The 19,192-nt window shown below is 39.1% G+C and overlaps 1 protein-coding gene across 29 annotated transcripts in view; it reads left to right on the top strand.

Annotated features, from left to right (window-relative positions):
• Nucleotides 1–19,192, top strand: part of LOC144001226 (calcium-activated potassium channel subunit alpha-1a) — a 234,959-nt gene that overhangs the window by 142,980 nt on the left and 72,787 nt on the right. For all 29 annotated transcript variants that reach the window (XM_077495359.1, XM_077495363.1, XM_077495383.1 and 26 more), the window contains exons 4-5: nucleotides 13,489–13,582; nucleotides 15,128–15,239. In XM_077495359.1, coding sequence (XP_077351485.1) covers nucleotides 13,489–13,582; nucleotides 15,128–15,239 — 206 coding nt within the window. The remainder of the gene's footprint in view (nucleotides 1–13,488; nucleotides 13,583–15,127; nucleotides 15,240–19,192) is intronic.

Below are 19,192 nucleotides of genomic sequence, written 5' to 3'. Positions count from 1 at the left end.
GCTCGTTCGTTTTGCAAAGCCCACAGAATATTGTGTTCTATTGCTATAAAAACATGGAACCTATCAAAAGAAAGAGTAAAGTCTCTTCTTTCATCAGGAAAAAAATATTCTTCTGTCTGTTTCCATCTTTCAGCAATTAGCATTAGAATATAGCTAAGTTAATCAATTTTCACAACTCTACTTAGAATTGTGAGTAATTGAGTTTTTTTTTCCAACATGGCCCTGGTTGATCTCCTTTGCTCTGCTGCCACCTACTGGCCGTTTGTGTAATAACTACCATTTCTGCAACCGTTCTTTGCAGTTGAAAGGCTGCATTAAAGCCTTCTGTATGCTCTATCATAAAAAACAACAACAACAAAAATGTATAAATATGTCTTTGGGACACTTGAAACATTTAAAAAAACAAAAAACGTATTTATACGTTTTTGGGAGCAAATGTGTTAATAAACCTCTATATGGGTACCGTTATTTGCACGAAGCACATCAAGACGGTACTCAATTTCTTGCCATATTCACTGTAGATACCCATCCATCAGCACAGTCTATGAAACAAAAAAAATGAAAGTGAATCAAAACTTTAATAAATACTAATTAAAATAAAACGAATCTGGTTAAGAGATCTCATCAACTGCCTTTGTAGTATATATATATTTTTAATTGTAAAGAGACTTTATGGACACTCTGTATCATTCTGTGAAAGCTCATATCTAGTGAACATGAGACATAATTTGCATGAGAAAAATCTTGGGCACACTACCCAAAAAATGTCACAAAAAGTGTATACACTTGTCAATTACATACCTTCTACTTCTACCATATAAAGAGCATTAGTTGTTCTCAACTCAACTCAACTCAATTCAACTCAACTCAACTCAACTCAACTCAACTCAACTCAACTCAAGTTTATTTATATAGCGCTTTCAAACAGCCTCAACTGTCACTATATGACACTAACATAGCGAGATGAACAAAAATGAACAAAAAAAAGAACAAAAAAAGGAACAAAAATGCATTATCTATAAATAAACAATTTTCTGAACACCACAAAATAAATAAATAAATAAATAAATAAATAAATAAATAAATAAATAAATAAATAAAGCAAGCTGAAAAACAACACTAAAAATAGGTGTGGAGTCCATCATTGAGCTGGAGATTCTCTTGCATTTCTAGGGAATTAATATTACATTGGAAAATGTGAAAACTAAAGCTAGAAGCAGGACTCAAATTGAGGCTAATGTATGTTATTGGAACACTAGACGTGCTTGCTTGTTTGTCACGCTAACATGAACGTTTCTGTTGTGCGACAGATCGAATATTGTGGCAGGCGTGTGAATATACATTGGACAATATATTAGAGTTGAAATGTATTGCCTCCCTGCATCAGAGGCATTGCCTAATACATCAGAACTCCCCCCATGCTTGGCATTGTGATTAACACAGGCTTCCTCACTGAGGGACTTCTTATCAAACCAGAGCAGGTTCCACAAACTCTGAGGGCTTTTTACATTCAAAACATGGCGCCGCTTGTGTAATTTTTACACTCCTTTTTTGACACACCTGACTGGAACTCAGGAGTCTCTTGATGAGGGCTTGCTGAATTATGCTCTATTCGATGTGTATCAGCTGGCCAAATTGCATCACTTAAGGGAGGCACAAATGGCTCTCCATTATCACTCGGACTTGTCACCTACACACGAGCTGTCACGCCAATCTTGCAGCATCTCATTCATTTTGACTTTAGTGTATTCTCGCCGTGAGCCACGAGGAGGCAATTATTGACTTCTTATTACCTGGTGTGACGAGGCATTGTGTGTGCGTGGATGCGTGAAGAAGAAGAAGCAGTAGCGTTACACCACAGGCATAATTCAATTAACTCACTCTCATACTCCTCCTAAAAATAGACCACCTCATTTACCTTTGTTGCAAATGAACGCCAACAAGAGCAGAAGAAAAATCAATGATTACAGACTTGTACCTCACACTTTTAACGATCACAATTACCCTTCTAGGTATTGACGGCTGTGTGTTACAGTCAGTGTGGGGCTGCTCGCCTTTCTTTTGTAATAGTAATCATCGGCCCTCATATAAAGTCAATAGTGTTTTTCGTGGCACACAGGCCATAAGACACAGACAGAGCAGTGCTTTTCAATTAAATAAAAGTAAGGAAGTGCCTGATAAAATCCAATGGTGCTGTGGTGAAAAAAGATTGATACGTTGGTGAGTTTATTGGGAATTTTTATGTATTTGAACACGGTTGCCTATTCATTTTTTTAGATACTTGAAGGGGATAAGGTCCTGGGGTGAGTAGGAAAAAAAACAAAAAAAACTAATTGCTGTCCTTGCGGAATGTTCATAATGGCCTATATTAATAGTCCGAACCCTAATTACATGGCAAAGCATGATCTCAAAAGGCTTTAGTATTATTTCAAACACGACATCTTAACTTAGCTCCTACCCAAAATACATACACTCAGTCAAGATATAGCACTTCAACATACTTTGAACATCAATGAATTTTGAGCGTCCGTCATTCGGGACTAGTCGGGACAACCTTCCGTGATCGTCATTCCGACAATATTTCAAACCAAACCGCATTGTAATCCGTCAAATGTCTTTCCTCGGCGAAATGGGCATCCGTCATCGTTATCATCATTCGTCAGAAAAATGTTCATTCCGCCATTGATAGATTGACGATTTAAATGACGGATCGGCGAAACACATTACATTGATGGACGAAAACCCACTTCTGGCAATGCTTAGTCCAACAATTTTCCGAAGTTTCCTGTCATTTGTCAATCGTCAACAAAACAGGCGTACGGCATTGACGGATATTGACAGAATGCCCATCTCTGCCAATTTATCCAAACTCCATCGAGAACACTTTGTGGTTAATTGTACTGTATGTTGATAAATGAGGACATTCGGAATAATTAGAAGAAATTATCAGGATTCAGCTAAAACTATATATATATATATATATATATACTTAACCTTGCTCTCGCAAGATGAATTGCCGCAGGATTTGTGAGTTCACAAACTCCAGAGAATACATCTTGTACCGCTCCCGCAGATAACTGCTGTTCCCAAACCACTGGTGGTTTGGACCAATCACAGAGCGACATTGGGGCCTATTCACTAAAGGTTTGCGTCGCCTTTGCATCGCGCTAACCGGCAAAAATGGAGCAATTAGGGAGCGCCTAATTCACTAAACACGCGCAGATGGGGGAATCCGTCACTAAGTGCTCTGCCGAACAGATTGCGTCACGGTGCGCCGGTGTTATTTACGCGTATGTAAATGAGGTAATTTGCATACATTTGACGCACAATATGCCCACCCCAATGCAAATGAGACTCATTGATATGCAGCGTCTAATTCACTAACGCCAGCGCAAATAGCAACACCGCGTTTGCGTGACGCAAATAACGTTTTTGGAAAGCATGTATTAACCTGACGCACCTCGATCTCCGGCAGTGCATGCCATTTGCAGCACAACATGCGCGGCTGATCACGCAGAGAGGAGAGAAGAGCGAGAAAGAGAGAGAGAGAGAGAGAGAGAGAGAGAGAGAGAGAGAGAGAGAGGGAAATATTTCCGTGTTAGTTTAGGACAACATAACGTAACCCGGGCTGATCGACAATGGCGGGGAGGCATTTTACCATCATTTTTACGTGCCAGATGCATACTGTACACCCACGCCAACCTCTGAAAATATATTTTTAAAATACGATCGCACCAATAATTTGTACTTTATGAATGAATGACGTCGTTGTCGTCCTTTCTGCTCTGTACAGCTTAATGGCGCTCTAAACGCTTACTCTCGGTCCAACCTCGCTTTCTGATAATGTCATCTTTCTCGCAACAGTTACTTATAACAAGCATGTTCTTGGCGCAAATCCATTGCCATGTGTGGTAAATCAGGTGCAAATTTGCTCCAAGCTGTCAGTTTTGTGGGCGTGTTTGCGCCGGTATATGATTAGAGCAATATCCTTAGTGAATAGGTTGGTAACTGGGCGCAGACTGCGGGTGCAGTTGTGGTGCAATATTTCGCGTTATTACCGGACGCAGCGCATTCTTAGTGAATATGCCCCATAGTGTTTGGGACGGGATATGCAACTGTGACGAAACCAGGAAGCCGACGCAGGGGCTAACAGACAAACCTAACATGGACGAATGGACGCTGCAATTAATTCTGTTCTCGCAGAATTACTCACGGTTTCCTTGTAGAATGTTGAACAGTGAGAGGTGCGTCGTGCATTTATAGCTGGTAAGATGTTTGTGTTTTTCCCCCTCTTCGACAAGAACGATGAACGGACACAAACGCATTTTCATCCGTGGACGGATTGATTAAAACAAACGTGTGGAATGTCGCATCGTCTAATCAGCTCGAATTATTGTACAGAATGTCCCGCCTTTTCCAGATGAAAATACTGTGGCGCGGTACCAGATGGATATGTACTATCTATCTATCTGGCTATTGCCAGGTTAATATATACTGCAATTACTTGAAAATTTACTTTGTAGTAGATTACCTAAAGTCAGGTTTTGTGCAAAACACGCAAGGCTCATTTGGATTTGTCGCTTTCAGTGCGAAAATAATTATAACTACCAACCAAGTCACCAAGGCTCAACTGTTCATCAAGAAAAAAATAAACAGCAGCTTATTGTATTTATTTATAGTTTTGAGGCTAATTCCTAGTTCATGGAGGATGATGGGCATAGTTGTAGTTATTCCAATGAAGACAATTGCTAATTGCTAACACATTTATTTGGTTCCTCTTCTCCACCGGAGGTGTCACCACTCAACAAATGTCATTTTTAATAAGATTTTAGCTTCAGAGGAGTCCATTTTTCACAGTGCAAATTATTGCTTAGCAGTAGGCTTTGTTTTGTATCTGGATGCATTGTGGAAAATAAACAGACAAACAATGTATGTGTTTATCTCTCCTCCAATTTACTGTTTTGTCTATGTTAGAATTACTAAAAACTACACAAAAAATCTGAAAAGTGGGTATAGACTTTGTTTTAAAAGGCTTATTTGTATGTTGTCAGGAATGAGCTTGTGTAGTAGTCATTAACTTGGTAAACATGCTGTTGTTGAGAGGTCTGTTTATGAATGAAGCCTCAGTAAGCACCGAGAATGACCGCCCATCTGTTTGTTGTTGCAGAGAGCTTGTTTACCTCCAATCTGTGCCCGTGGTGTGTTTGAATTCAGCCTTTGTCTGCTCCTCTTGTAGCACGCCGACACGCACACTCATGCTATATGATGGCATTGTCAGCGGGAGGATGGAGCTTGTCCTTTTCCCCGCCCACACGGCCATCAGCTTGGACACCTTCGTTCATCCCTCTGCCTTCATTTTCCTCTTGGGTGCGCCCATCAAACAAATAAAGACAAATCTAGGACAAAGTCACCACTGGCTGCTCTTTAAGGGATGTCCCTGTTCGACTTCCGTATTCCGCGCCTCGCTCTTGTTAAGCTGATGACACAGATACACAGACCGAGACGCCGTCCAAGGCTACATAAACCTGCACCTGTAACTCTATGATTAGGGTGTAACCAATGTCAACACAGAAACAAAAATGGTTCCTAATGACTAATTAATGGAGTAAGCTGAGAAATATGGCTGAGGAGCGAGGTGAGGCTTGGCAGAGCTCGTGGCAGCGAAGACTTTGCTAAATGCGGGCCTCCTTTGCAGGGTGTTGATAGTACGTGGCAGTGAGGTCAGGACAGAATACCAGAGCCTCCATTTGGACCAGAGTAGACCATTAGAGGACACTGTTAGTAGCTGACACCATTCCCCACATTTCAATCTGCAAACATATTATTAATGGTACTTTCATATAGCTCCGCCTTGGAAACTGAGACAAAATGCTTGGAATCGGATATCCTGGATTCCGAAACGGGCTGTGATCATCCAACCAGCCACTTTCTAAAGCATTTGGCCTCATTAGGATCACGAGTGAGCTGGAGTCTGTCCCAGCTGACTTTAGTGAGAGGTGGGTTACACCCCGAACTGGTCGCCAGCCAATCACAGGGCACATGTAGATAAACAGCGTTTCACATTGACACCGATGGAAAATTTAGAGCTGGGGTGTGAAACTTGCCTTCATCGCCAGTCAGATCATCGTTATGGTTGCCACCAGCGGTTCAGTTATTACTGTGAAACCACATAAATTGTTTAAAGTGTAACACTGCCAAAATACAGCTGGATTTTGTTTAAACGGGAAGAAATTTTGTAGACAGTTTGTTGGGATTTTTGCTCCTATGAACACAGCGGTCATTGGGATTTAATATGAATGATTTACATGTTGATCTTTTTACTGATTGTAAATGAAGTTTGTAGAGGTACACAGACTTTCAATTTACTATCACATCTTAGACAATTATGATGATGCATCAACACATGTATAGTTTGTTTACTTTTACAATGGGATTTTTGCATTTCTGTGCTGGTATGTTTTTGTTGTTTTTGTAAATTTTGGACATATTTACAAATGGGTTGTTTCAATTTTTAGTAAATGGAAGCCGAGTGATATAAGATGTGTGACATGAAAGTAGATGTCAATGGACAAGGCCAAGATGGCTCAGCATGATTGTATTTGTCAACATTTGCTCTAAATACATGAACATCACATACAGAATAACCAGCCGTGCCTATTATGGAGCATCAGCTGTTTTATGACGGTGGTTTATGTCTTTGAAGACTGAAATGTTTTGTATTCCGTTTGATATGAAAGCAAAACCCGAGAACAGAGCATTTTATGAAGTGCTGAGCTAACACCGTGTAAGATTATATGCTAGTAAAACATGGTTCTCCCAAACTGGATTTCTAATGAGATTTGTGTTTTCCACTATCTGCTAAATGCAAATGAGCTGCATGAAAACGCTAATTAAAAATCTAATGATAGGAATGTCGGTGTTGCTAATTAGTCGACTCAGTCTGCAATTGCATGTGCAGTGGCCCGGAGATTCTTTTTTTTTTAAATTTATTTATTTTATTTTTTTTATAAAACAAAGTCACCATGGCGATGTGGAGGAGGCCTGGTATCCCACAATGCAGAGTAAAAGAGATATTTTTAGCAGCATGAGCCAATCATTAAAACACCGACTCAGCTTTTTTATTTTGTTTTTAGTTCCAATGTGTGCAATAATGTATTAAATACATTTAAACCATTATTATTACTATTTCCATTGCCCTTAAAAAATGTAGGTTAATTGTTCACAATGAAATTTGTAATTATTAGGAAAACTGACAAAAACAATACCACCAAATCCTGAAACAATTTGAATGCATTACTAATTGTACTTTTGTCAAAAAACACGTCTTAGTTAAAATAATAATAATAATAATAATAATAATAATAATAATAATAATAATAATAATAAATAAAAATCCAATTTGATCGTAATGCTAAATGATGACTGGAGTGTGTAGTGTTTTAATTACACTGTGTGTTGCTTTTACCAACCTTTATATTCACTTAAAAAATAAAATAAAATAAAATAAATAACATATCGGGGTGTACATATGCAGATGAAATGTCAACTTACTTTAATATCTATCTATCTATCTATCTATCTATCTATCTATCTATCTATCTATCTATCTATCTATCTATCTATCTATCTATCTATCTATCTATCTATCTATCTATCTATCTATCTGTCACGCCGCCACCAGAGTGGCGGGTCAAGCTTTTATTTGTCACAGTCAGGTTCCTGTTTTATTTTGAAATTACTAACTCTCATCTCATCCCAGGTCACTTACCCTTCCTGCAGCTCACTGATTACCGGTCCACGCCCATGATCACCACCACCTGTTCCCAATCAACCCGGACATAAAAGCCACCTGCATTCTCCCCTCCGTTGCCGAAGTGTCACATCTCAGTGCATGGAAGCGTCCTCACAGTCCTTGTTCCACAGTCCTTGTTCGATGTCTTGCCTTGCTTTGTCTTGCGCCCTTAGTTTGCCCCTTGTTTTCCTCCCTAGCGGAGCGCCTTTAGTTGTCCCTGTTTTTGAGTGCCCTTGTTTATTCTCCAGTTTGGAGCTCCTTTTGTTCTGCCTTTTTTCCCTCCTTGAGAGGTGTTTTTTGGTTCGTTGGATTAAAGCTGCAGCCTTGTTGGCCAACTTACACTCTGCGTCTGAGTCCTACCTCCTCGCATCGTGTCACTATCTATCTATCTATCTATCTGTCTGTCTGTCTGTCTGTCTGTCTATAAATAATTTATTATATTATTTATTATTATATTTAAAATAAACATGTATTAGATAAATGAATAATAGAGCAATAGATAGTGTTTTTTGTAAACATGAAAATAGATTAGTTTGTGTTTAGGGAAGCTTTTTATTTTCATGACATTAAGTAAATGTCAATGTAAATAGATTTGCCTTTTTTTTTTCGTTAATATCATTTAGAACTTTAATTAGAACTCTAACAAATAGTTGAGAAAGGGATGTTCACTGCGTTTTCCTCTCACAAAAATGAGGGTTCTATTTTTATTTCCTTTACAACCTATTCCTATTAAGAAATCTTTCTCCAGTCTTTCAAATTGAGTTGAAACATTCTTTTTCTAGCCTTCTTTTGGTTGTTGATGTACTCATCCATCGCCCATGTTGGTGCTATTTTTACCTTGACCTAAGTGAATTATTTAAATAGTAACCTGGCTTCCCAGACGTCCCCCCGCTAAGTCGCTTAGAAGAGACTCTTTCGAGGCAGACATTTACTGATTAGGCCTAAATCGCTTTCAGCGTTTGTGGAATCAAAACATTCATTAGCGGTGATGCATCATGGTATAGGCGGCAAAATCCCTCTCTGTTAGTCCCACAGCTTGTCAAGGTCGCAGTAGGGCAAACAAAGGCTCGTCTCACTGAAGGTATTTTGGGCTATTTTTACAATCAGCCTAAGTTCTTGCCCTTGTGAGCAAATGAGGATTTACATATGCACCAGTGTGTTGTTTTTGGTCAGAGGAGGTTAATGTGACGAAAGATTTTCAGTCCTGAAATAGACAAATGTGCTTTGTGGTGTTCCCCTTGGGCAGTCTGTGTTCTGTATGTCGTTTGTGCATATGCAAATGTGTGTACATCAGCCCCAGCTTCACAAATAAGCAACAGCCATGGGGGTTAAACTTAGAGCAGCTTGTATTTTTTTTTTTGACTGAGTTTTCTTTTTTTGGGGCATTCACAAATATAGACTGCAGATGAATACGAGAGCTTTTTATAGAAGCGTTGGAGTCCCCGGGATTTAGACCCATTTATTTCCATCGAGCCTAAGGAGGATACACTGGCATTTGTCTACAGGCGCGCACACGCCCGTACTCACGGCTTCACAGCCTCCTATGACTGTCGCTATGTCACATCTTTCTGCCTTTCTCTCTCCTTGCCATCACCATGTTTTAACCTCGGGCTGTGCCAGGGCTTAAAGGAGTAATAGGAGCCGCGTTGGGCTGCGGTATATTTTCCACGGGACGCTGGCAGCTCGTGGCCAGAAATCCCATGTGATTGTGTGGTGTGAAGTGACACCCAACCCCGCAACACACACCCAACGCGGCAATCGGGATTTTGTCTTCGTTTCCTGTTGGAAACACTGACACGGGGATGAGATAACGCAATCCGGTGCAATAATTCTGTCATTATTTTTCTATAATTGTTTCAGCAGCATTCAGTGTAATGCTCACACGTTTGGATTATTTTGGGCAATGTTGCTTTGGGAGCTGCAAGCACAGTGACGTTTCAGGAGACTCCTCCTTTCATTTAGACTTAAAGCAGTTGTTTTTTCAGGCTACTGCTGAACCTACAGAGGATGGCTTTTGTTACCATGACAACTAGGGTTGAAGCTATTTGTTGAGCCTCAAGTCTAAATAAGCTTTAAAAAAAAGTTAGCTAGGAGAGGCTTTCGTTCTCAATGGCTCTGAGCAGGATATGAGGTGTAGAAAATTTAATGAAATGTTTGAAAATGGCACAAAACAAGAATTCAATTCCACGTTGACAATTTTGCTAGGTAAGCTATGTTTGCTTGCTAGCTATGTTGATAGTCACTATTTGTGTCGAAATTGAGTGCTGGGAGAATCTCCCTCTGAAGTTTTGAACTCCAGTTTAAGCTCCCCAAAAAACATACAGGAAGTTGGTTATTCCACACTGAAGCCACCTTTGGATCAATGTCAACAGATGGGTAAGAGTTTTAGTCATAGCGTGTGGGCGGGACATGGTGGCGAAGATTGGCTTTTGCCATTGAGCATCAAATTGTCATCGAAACTCTTTACAGAAGCTTCTACAAAAGTTTGATTTTTTTTTTTTGCCTTAAAATTTTGACAAGGTATATAAGACACATGGCTGACATTAATCAGTCAAGCTTTTACTTTTTTTCATCAAAACATGAGGACGAAACATGGCTTTTGATCCTGTTGTAATTCTCATCAAGGGCCCATTCATCACTGCTCGCAGTATTATTTTTTAATTCGACTTTATATTCTTGTTAATGTGATGCCAATGCGATTGGCTGGCATTCCTCGCCCAAAGTCAACAAAGTCAAACTCATCTTAAGTCACTAATGTCATTTGACTTCTAATAATCCCCAAATGAAAGCTTTCAGTATTTCGATGTAATCTTTCCTCATGATGCAAAGTCAAGCTGACTAACCAGCGAAGCCCGTGCTGCACGCTGCCATGCTCTCACCGGGGTTATCGAGAACGCTTTGGGTCATATGACTCGAGATGAGCAGTTAGTCAGAATTAGGCCAGAGCGGAGCCCAAGGGGGGAGACGCCACGGTGACCACTCCAAATGGTGTCTTGACTGTGCACCATCTGTGTGTATGTGAGCACGCATGGTCTTGTAAGAAGGCTATTTTTATGACGGGATGGCAAAGGAAATTTGTTGGGTTCATGCATGACGCTTTAATTGAAAATTCAGAACATTGGCATAAACTCATTTTCGGGGACAAACTCAAATTAACCCCTGTCCTAAATCTGATTGCACTTCATGAGGAAATTGCCTTTCAACCAAATCAAAGCGTTTATTTTTAACAATAGCCGCGAGTGGTTCTAATTTCTTTGGACATGGGCGAGGGTTTTACATCATCCTAAAGAGCAGAACAGTCCTAAGGAAACGCCTGAGACGGACAGCGTGAATTAAAAGATGGATCATCTTCTCGGAGCAGTGTCTCGACTCATTCATCCGATTTCATGGATGATAAAAAATGTCGAAGCCTCATTTCAGCCACCTCTGGAGATCATTATGAAGTAAACTCAATCTTGTATCTTTTTTTAGTCGCTCCCACGGGGATTTGGATAAACAATAAAAAAAAAAATTTAAAAGTCAGGATTGCGATTTAATATGTGATTATTTTGTACAAAGCATTTTTGTATTACAATTAGAGTTGTCAAAGTTAAAGTATTTGATGATTTATTTACAAAATGTTACTCAAGTATGCAGAAGTGTGGCACTGCCATTTTTTAATAAACATTTTGACTGCCTTTGAATGTATTTGTGATTACGTTAAAAAGTATTGTAACATATGTCCCAGTGTACTCGTAAATAGGTTTGAACATAATCGCGAGTCCGTTTGAATGTGCTTGCAGGCTAAATTTCATAAACATAAATCATGTAGGCCTGTGCAGAAATAACAAATCATTACTTTTACAAATAAAGATTTTTTTAACTTAATTTTCAAACATATGAATATAATGTTTGTTGATTTCCTTTTGTGCATGTACAATTGCACGACATTATGAGAAAATATGCTATGTTTGTAGCATTTAGCCTACAAGTACATTTGAACATATGTGCGAGTATGTTTGAACATATTTGCGAGTATGTCCAAATTTATGTAAATATGTTCAAACATTCTCACAAATACGTTCAAACGTACTCACCAGTCAAAAATGTTTACTCCATATTAGCAGTTCCAAGCTTCATAGAAAATAGTAGTTGAAGATGCGTGAAAATGTAATTAATAGTGATTAATTACAGACATTTATATGATTAATTCATTAAAAAATGTCATCACTAGACAGCACTAATTACAATTAATTAATATGAAAGACAATTCATTTACTTTAATTGTAGTTGTTAACTTACTAAACACTTTAACTTGCAGTCTTTTAAACTTCTATGATGACTTCATAAAATTCTGGCAGACAAGTGTGGCAAAAACATAAATCTAAAGCAAATTACAACAATAATGCACTACATTTTTGGGGATACAATTTGCAGCCTTTCCGATTTCAAAATTGCATTTCACTTCATTGCAATGTTGATTTGAATTTGATTAATTATGTAACCCTGTAGTCTCTACTTAAATATTGCTAAGCATATGTGACTATTTATTTCTGTAATGCATGTATGCTTCCTCTTCAGCCTACAGATTCCCACAGGTCACACCTATCCGAGGAAGCCATTATGCATAGATGATATTCCAACTGGGGGGATTTCCTCTTTCCTGATGAGGGAATGATTGTAGGCACACATCCAAGTGATGAATGCGATGGTTACTGCCTGTGATTTCTTTTTGTGCCTACTCACTAATGGTTAATCATCATTGGGTAAACATAAAGATGGACATTATGATGGGTTTGCAAAAGAAACATCCGGTTAGTGGCTGCCTCCTCCTTGACAGGCGAGGATGCAGAAGATTCTGCAGAGTGGAGCATCTGTCATATTGAGGAATATCTGTGTTGGATATTTATGGTTTAAAAAAAATGCAGTGCAAGATATTTTACTAGTGGATGACAAGCTGAATTTCTGTTTTTTCTGTGTGGATCTTATAATCCAACATTTCCTGAAATAGTGGTCTTCACTCTTAATTGCTGCCGTGCCCCAATTACTTGTAATCACTCAGTGCATTGTGCACTTAAATAAATGCAGCGCCATTCCAGCAGACAGCTTGTGTAATTACACACACACACACACACACACACACACACACACACACACACACACACACAAAAAAAAAAACCGAAGTAACGACAAACAAATTACAATCTTTCATGTTGTTGCTCGCCGAAACATCAGCACTTACAGAAACATGTAATCAGAGTCTAACAGAGGTTACCTGCACAATATTAAAGATGATTTTGAAAAGTAAGAAATCCTTAAGGCATAGAATAAGCAAATCAACATGTTTTTTTGGCTTTCAAATAAATGTCTTACTTAAAATAGATATTTGCACCAACCCTGCAGCTGAGTTAATACATAAACACAAACTCTATTGGGGGAAATACAATACATTGTTGTTCCCTTAATAACAGCTTGCAAGTAAATCTAGATTACTTTGGCGAGAGTCCCATTTCAGTTTTTCATGATAGAGGACCAAACACACAGACAGAAGTGTCTTATATAAGATTCTTTTTAATATCGTTATATTGATTCCACCCATATTACTCATCCTGAGAGTGTGTCTGTGTCGGTTATGGAAAAAAAAAAAATAGAGCACCATAATCATCAATCCACATACGTCCCTTGAGTAACGTGTTTATCTATTTTCTATTTTGCAGCCCTATAGAATCCTGCCAGAACTTCTACCAAGACTTCACATTACAAATCGACATGGCCTTCAATGTCTTCTTCCTCCTTTATTTCGGTCTGCGGGTAAGCAACACATGCACCATTATACTGGTTTCTAAACACACAAGCATCAAAAGAAAAAAGAAAAAAGTAGTATTTATATATTTTTAATGGATTAAACTACCAGTGCTTTGGTTTTATACCCGTTTGTATGACTGAACCTTATCAGGGATAAATCTGCCTCAAAATTCACACACAAACTTGTCATGTTCAGCAAACATCCAGTGATTACCTTGTGTATGTATTTTGCTTTTTCTTTGGCTTTTACCAAATGATTGACTAGCCTCATTAAAGAGTGTTAGTGGTGGTCCACTGGTAAATGTTACCTGTTAGCTAGCTAACTACAGACTGGCTAGCTGCTAAGGGTTTTTTATTGCATTTACATTTTATAGTTTAACTTTCACACTCTTATGATAAAATGATGAACGAAGCACCTCTTTAACTCGGATTGTTTGTCTGCGGAAAATGGACGAGAGATTCCAAAAAAGTCCACTAAGCGTACCAGGAAAATTTACCAGTAGTTTTATAGATTAAAAAAAAAAAAAAAAAAAGACAAAACAAAACAACAACATCAAGTATGTAAAATGAGGATTTACATTTGTGAAAAATCAAGGCGTTCTATCCGCTCTCAGATATGGTGGACATGTCCGCTGAGTGCTGAAAGGATGCCATGCTCAACCGTTAAATGTCACCTTTTACGACAACCTGGAAAAACGGAATATGTTTTGTCTAGTGTGTTTTTTATGCTTATGCATCCCTATACGTTTAAGCTGCAAAAATATGTCTGCTTAAAGCCTCCGCTGGCTGGACTATATCCCACCGATTCTTTTCTGGGCTTTTCCATGGCGCTACAAGAAGGTGTTCTAAAGCAGCCACGCCAGCGCAAATCCCCTGTCCACATACTGGCTGTCATGTAAGACTTTTTCCCCCCTGACTCATCTTCCTCCTTCTCTCCATGAGGTGCGTGCGCTAATGCCTGGCAACAAGGCGGTCTAAAGCGGACATGCCAGCGAACTATCCAAAGGGAAAATGCGTTTGTGGGTTGTAGGCATAGCTATCTAGCTAGCTGCATTTCTCAATTGTGCCATTGTAACAACTCATGAGGACTAATTTGCTCAAGTTCTTGTTTAGTTGGGGACGGCAACTCATGCCGGACTCGTTAAAAAAAGAAATCAGGAATACTGAAATTGGGAAAAACTGTTTAATATTATATTTACACAACTCAGTATTACATATTTTCATCAAGTATTTTCAATCATGTGTGATGTATTTCAAAATAAATATCTGAATTCACTTTATTGTGGTATAAAACGCACAATTTTTTTTATTGCACAATACTAATATAGATCAAATGAGCTCTGTTTTATATCGCTGTCATGGCAGAAAATTCTTGCGGCAAGTCTGACATCCTAACAAATGACTAAATCAACTCATAAGCTACTTATGCCCCCAACCACGGGGCATGAATCAGCAAGTAGGGTGATGCAAGAGTGGAGTTGCTGCATGTTATTGTGAACGTACGTAGGTGTTTCTGTTTGTCATTTTTGACATCCCTCTTTCTTCTCGCAGTTCATAGCGGCCAACGACAAGCTGTGGTTTTGGCTAGAGGTCAACTCGGTGGTCGACTTCTTCACTGTTCCTCCCGTCTTTGTCTCCGTCTACCTGAACAGAAGTTGGCTCGGTGAGTTTGTCACAGCTCCCGACCGAAAATTGTTTTCTTAACACACGCATCTTACCGCTCCTCTTTTGGTCCTCAATCTTTACCTGTCATCTCTCCTCTCGATCACTATCTCCCCTCTTCCTCCCCCCTCTCTGTTTTGCTATTACCGCAAGTGTGTCTCTGAGGCTCCCTGGCTCCGGGGATGCAGTCTTCTTTGCCTTGTCATGGAAAGTGACAGGAAATCTCCTCTGATATTTCAAGGAGCACAGGCACAGCAGAGTGTCTAATGGGGAGGAGATTGACTTTGCTTGTGTTTATGTGTCTTTTTGTTTAGACGTTGCACCGAAATAGCTCAGGGTGACCCATCACTGTGATAAATTCACAAAAACAACCATTAGTTGCTCATGCACACACACACATGAACACGCAGTCTTGCATGAGCAGTGTGGAAAACACCCTAACCTGTATTACATAACGGCCTACTTTTATCTGCAAGTTCAGAGTATTGTGACCTAAATTACACTGTGGTATAAAGGTTCTCTGTCTTGCTCGGGTGCACAGCTACTCTGCTTGTAAAACCATGAATAATACTGCTACCTAGTACCTCGGGACCTCGGCCAAACACAAACACAGACTTATGTACGTGATCCTCAGCCATGATGCTGTCACAATAGAAGACACACTTATCAACCTGGAATAATTATCATTTGGAATAGATCTTGTTATGGTTCCATTTCAGTTTGTTTACCTGCACCACATTTAATTTCTGTAAGAGTAATTAAATGCCTTTATGTGGAAACATGGCATTATGATTTTGTATTACTACTATTAAAAGCTCTTGGTACTTTCTGCAGTCACGTAATTAAACCTCCTAGCCACTCTAAATTTTAATCAAATATAGCACAATGAAATTGTGTTGGTACAATTTAATGTCTCACCTCTAATAAAAGCCAGCTACTCTTTTCGCAATTGAGAAAATAAACACACATCTACTATTTTAGGATATAATGTAGAATGAAAATATGTTTTACATTTAAATGCCTCACTCTTAATAAAATACTTACTTCTTACAGACATCTGGTACTCTCTGTAGTTCAACAAATCAACACCGACCCTCTAAATGATAAATACTGTGATTGGAACATTTTTTTTGGGTAAAAATAAAGGCCACCCCCTTTAATAAACACTTAAACTCATATTAGATGCCTGTGCTAGTTGCCTCTTTGAATTTGAACTAAATAACCCTGGCCACCATATTAGGAAATATAGTACCGTATTTCCCGCACTATAAGACGCACCGCATTATAAGGCGCACCTTCAATGAATGACATATTTTAAAACTTTTTCCATATATAAGGCGCACCGGATTATAAAGTGCACCTTCAAAGAATGACATATTTTAAAACTTTTTCCATATATACGGCGCTATTGTAGAGGCTGGGGTTACGTTATGCATCGCTACGCTAAAGGGAATGTCAACAAAACAGTCAGATAGGTCAGTCAAACTTTAAACTTTATTAATAGATTACAAACCAGCTTTCTGACAACTCCATTCACTCCCAAAATGAATAAACAGCTGTTTTATTATTTTCTCTTAGATAAAGTATTAGTATTAGCTTGCGATCCAAGATGGCGGGATCTTCTGCGCATGCACGTCACCGATCGTACAGGATCACCGATAGTGTCTTGACAGCGAGACCTGTTGCGGATCAATAGTGATCCATATATAAGGCGCACTGGATTATAAGGCGCATGGTCAGCTTTTGAAAAAATTGAAGGCTTTTAGGTGCGCCTTATAGTGCGGAAAATACGGTATTATAAAACTGTGTCTGCACAATTAAAGACACCCCAATAAATGCCTTACCCAGAAAAGATGCTCACTGCTTGATGAAGTTGAGTACTTATACGATCCAGAATAGTTGAGGAAATAGTAGTATCATAAGAATGCGTTTGTACAGGTAAAGGCCTCCTGCATATTTAGATGCCTGACCTTTAATAGATACTCGGTAATTGTTGGATAAATAACCACCTACGCAATAAATATACATAAAAACTGTGTTTGTACAACCAAGGCTTGCTCCCTAATAGAAGCTGCACTTATAATAGATGCTTAGTACTTACTTTCCTATAGCCATTATTTGAGGAAAAAAAGTTTTTATAAGAATTTGTCTCTAGAAATAAAAATATTATTAGACACTTGGCATTATGCTCTGAAAATGAGTAATGGAATGTACCCAGTCACTATTTGAGGAAGTGTGGTATTGGCCAAATTTGATTGTACCTAATAAAAGCCTTGCTCCTAATAGAAGAAAGATACCCACACCAGTTAAATCATCATCTGCTGCCACTGTTTGAGAAAAATTGTAATATAAAAATGTTTCTATGAAAATAAAGCTCCCCAAACCCCACCCCGATAAATGCTTTCCTCCGAATGGATGTCGTAGAGTAACTCTCCCTGAAGAAATACAGAATACATTTTTTTAAATAACAGTTTATGTAGATGTGGCCTTAAATTATGTATTTTAACTTGACACCCCGATTTAGCAGGATGCCCATAATTTCAGAGATGTAATTATCCAATATTTAAAGACATTTGTATGCAGACTTTTAAAATACCTGAGTCACAAAATGGGTGCATAATTATGAAGCCGAGGTATGAGGTGTTGAGGGTTTCTGGAGCCCCACCATAGCTAATGAATCCCACCAGGAGTTCAAGTGTTGTAATGAATTAGAGATGGTCAAGTAATCCGTTTCTTGGTGCTCATGATGCAAGATGTCCTCGTCTCCTCCTCAGAAAATCACCGTAACTGGGGCCTTGATGAGGATGATGAAAGACGCTGAAATGGCGGCCTGGCTTCTGCTTGACATTCTGTACGGTGTAATTACCTGTGACTCTTTTTTTATGTCCTACATCACAGCCTGGAATTGATAGCATCGGGACTGCATTGCAGTTGTTGCGCAAAACAGAGTGAAATTTCAAGTGTCAGATTTATTATGAAAGAGAATTATTGTTAGAATGTGTTTCATTTATATCATGTTGCACATCTATAACTGCAGCGAGAAGATTGTAACAAAACTCCTGGTGGCGTGTGAGCTAAGTGTGTGTTTACTGGCAGTAATATTTCTCCACATGCCACAGGCTTCATAAACCGTTGCAAAGTATTGCTTATGAAATGAACATGCATATCTGCCGGTGCATGTTGCGTGGCCTAACAGGCTGGCAAAAAGCTTCCAGAATACTAATGAGACAGTCCGAGTCACCGTTTAAATTCACGCTGTGATGAGTTTGGACGGGAGTCGAGATTAATATACAGGTCATGTATTGTGTCATGTGGAGTTTTGGTATCCTTATGCGGCGGCTGAATAATCACGTTTAATAACATGCAGTGGGACCGAGCAATGTCAAGTGGTCCGATTTTGAACTCAACCAAAAAAGGTTTGCTTTTTCTTTTGCTTATTTAATTGCTGCCCCATTCATTTACAGAAGTGTCTAGTATTGCATCCGTTGAGGGGAAGGCAACGGGAGTTGTTAAAGCCTTGTCCTGCAGTGCATTCTCAATGTTTGTTTACATTCACGGCCAAGGGATTCCCATTAGACACTCCAGCAAGTGTAATGCATTATAATGACCACACAGTCTCCTCTTGATGTCCAGGCCACCGTGCACCAGCATAAACAAGACACATGTCAAGTTGTCCTGTCTGCACAGCTCCCGCGAAGTGGGATGGCAATGGAACAGAACAGAGATGTGCAGCTAATGACTGAGGCCATGCAGAAATTAATCCCCCTTTAACTGATTTATATTGGCATTGCTCCCAAGAGAGCGGCGGGATTATCATATGCACACTCTCCATAGATAGTCCACCTTTAATTCTTAGTCAATAAGGGCGCCAAACTGTTGGTTTCTGTAAATAGAATCAATGAATTTATCATGCTCTTGTTGAGGTGTTGGTTATAGCAGCTAATGTCAGGCATG

Source organism: Festucalex cinctus, chromosome 14, assembly GCF_051991245.1.
Source record: "Festucalex cinctus isolate MCC-2025b chromosome 14, RoL_Fcin_1.0, whole genome shotgun sequence".
Classification (NCBI taxonomy): Eukaryota; Metazoa; Chordata; class Actinopteri; order Syngnathiformes; family Syngnathidae; genus Festucalex; species Festucalex cinctus.
The sequence above is the reverse complement of the archived record's forward strand: the minus strand, read 5'-3'. Positions and strand labels throughout refer to the sequence as shown.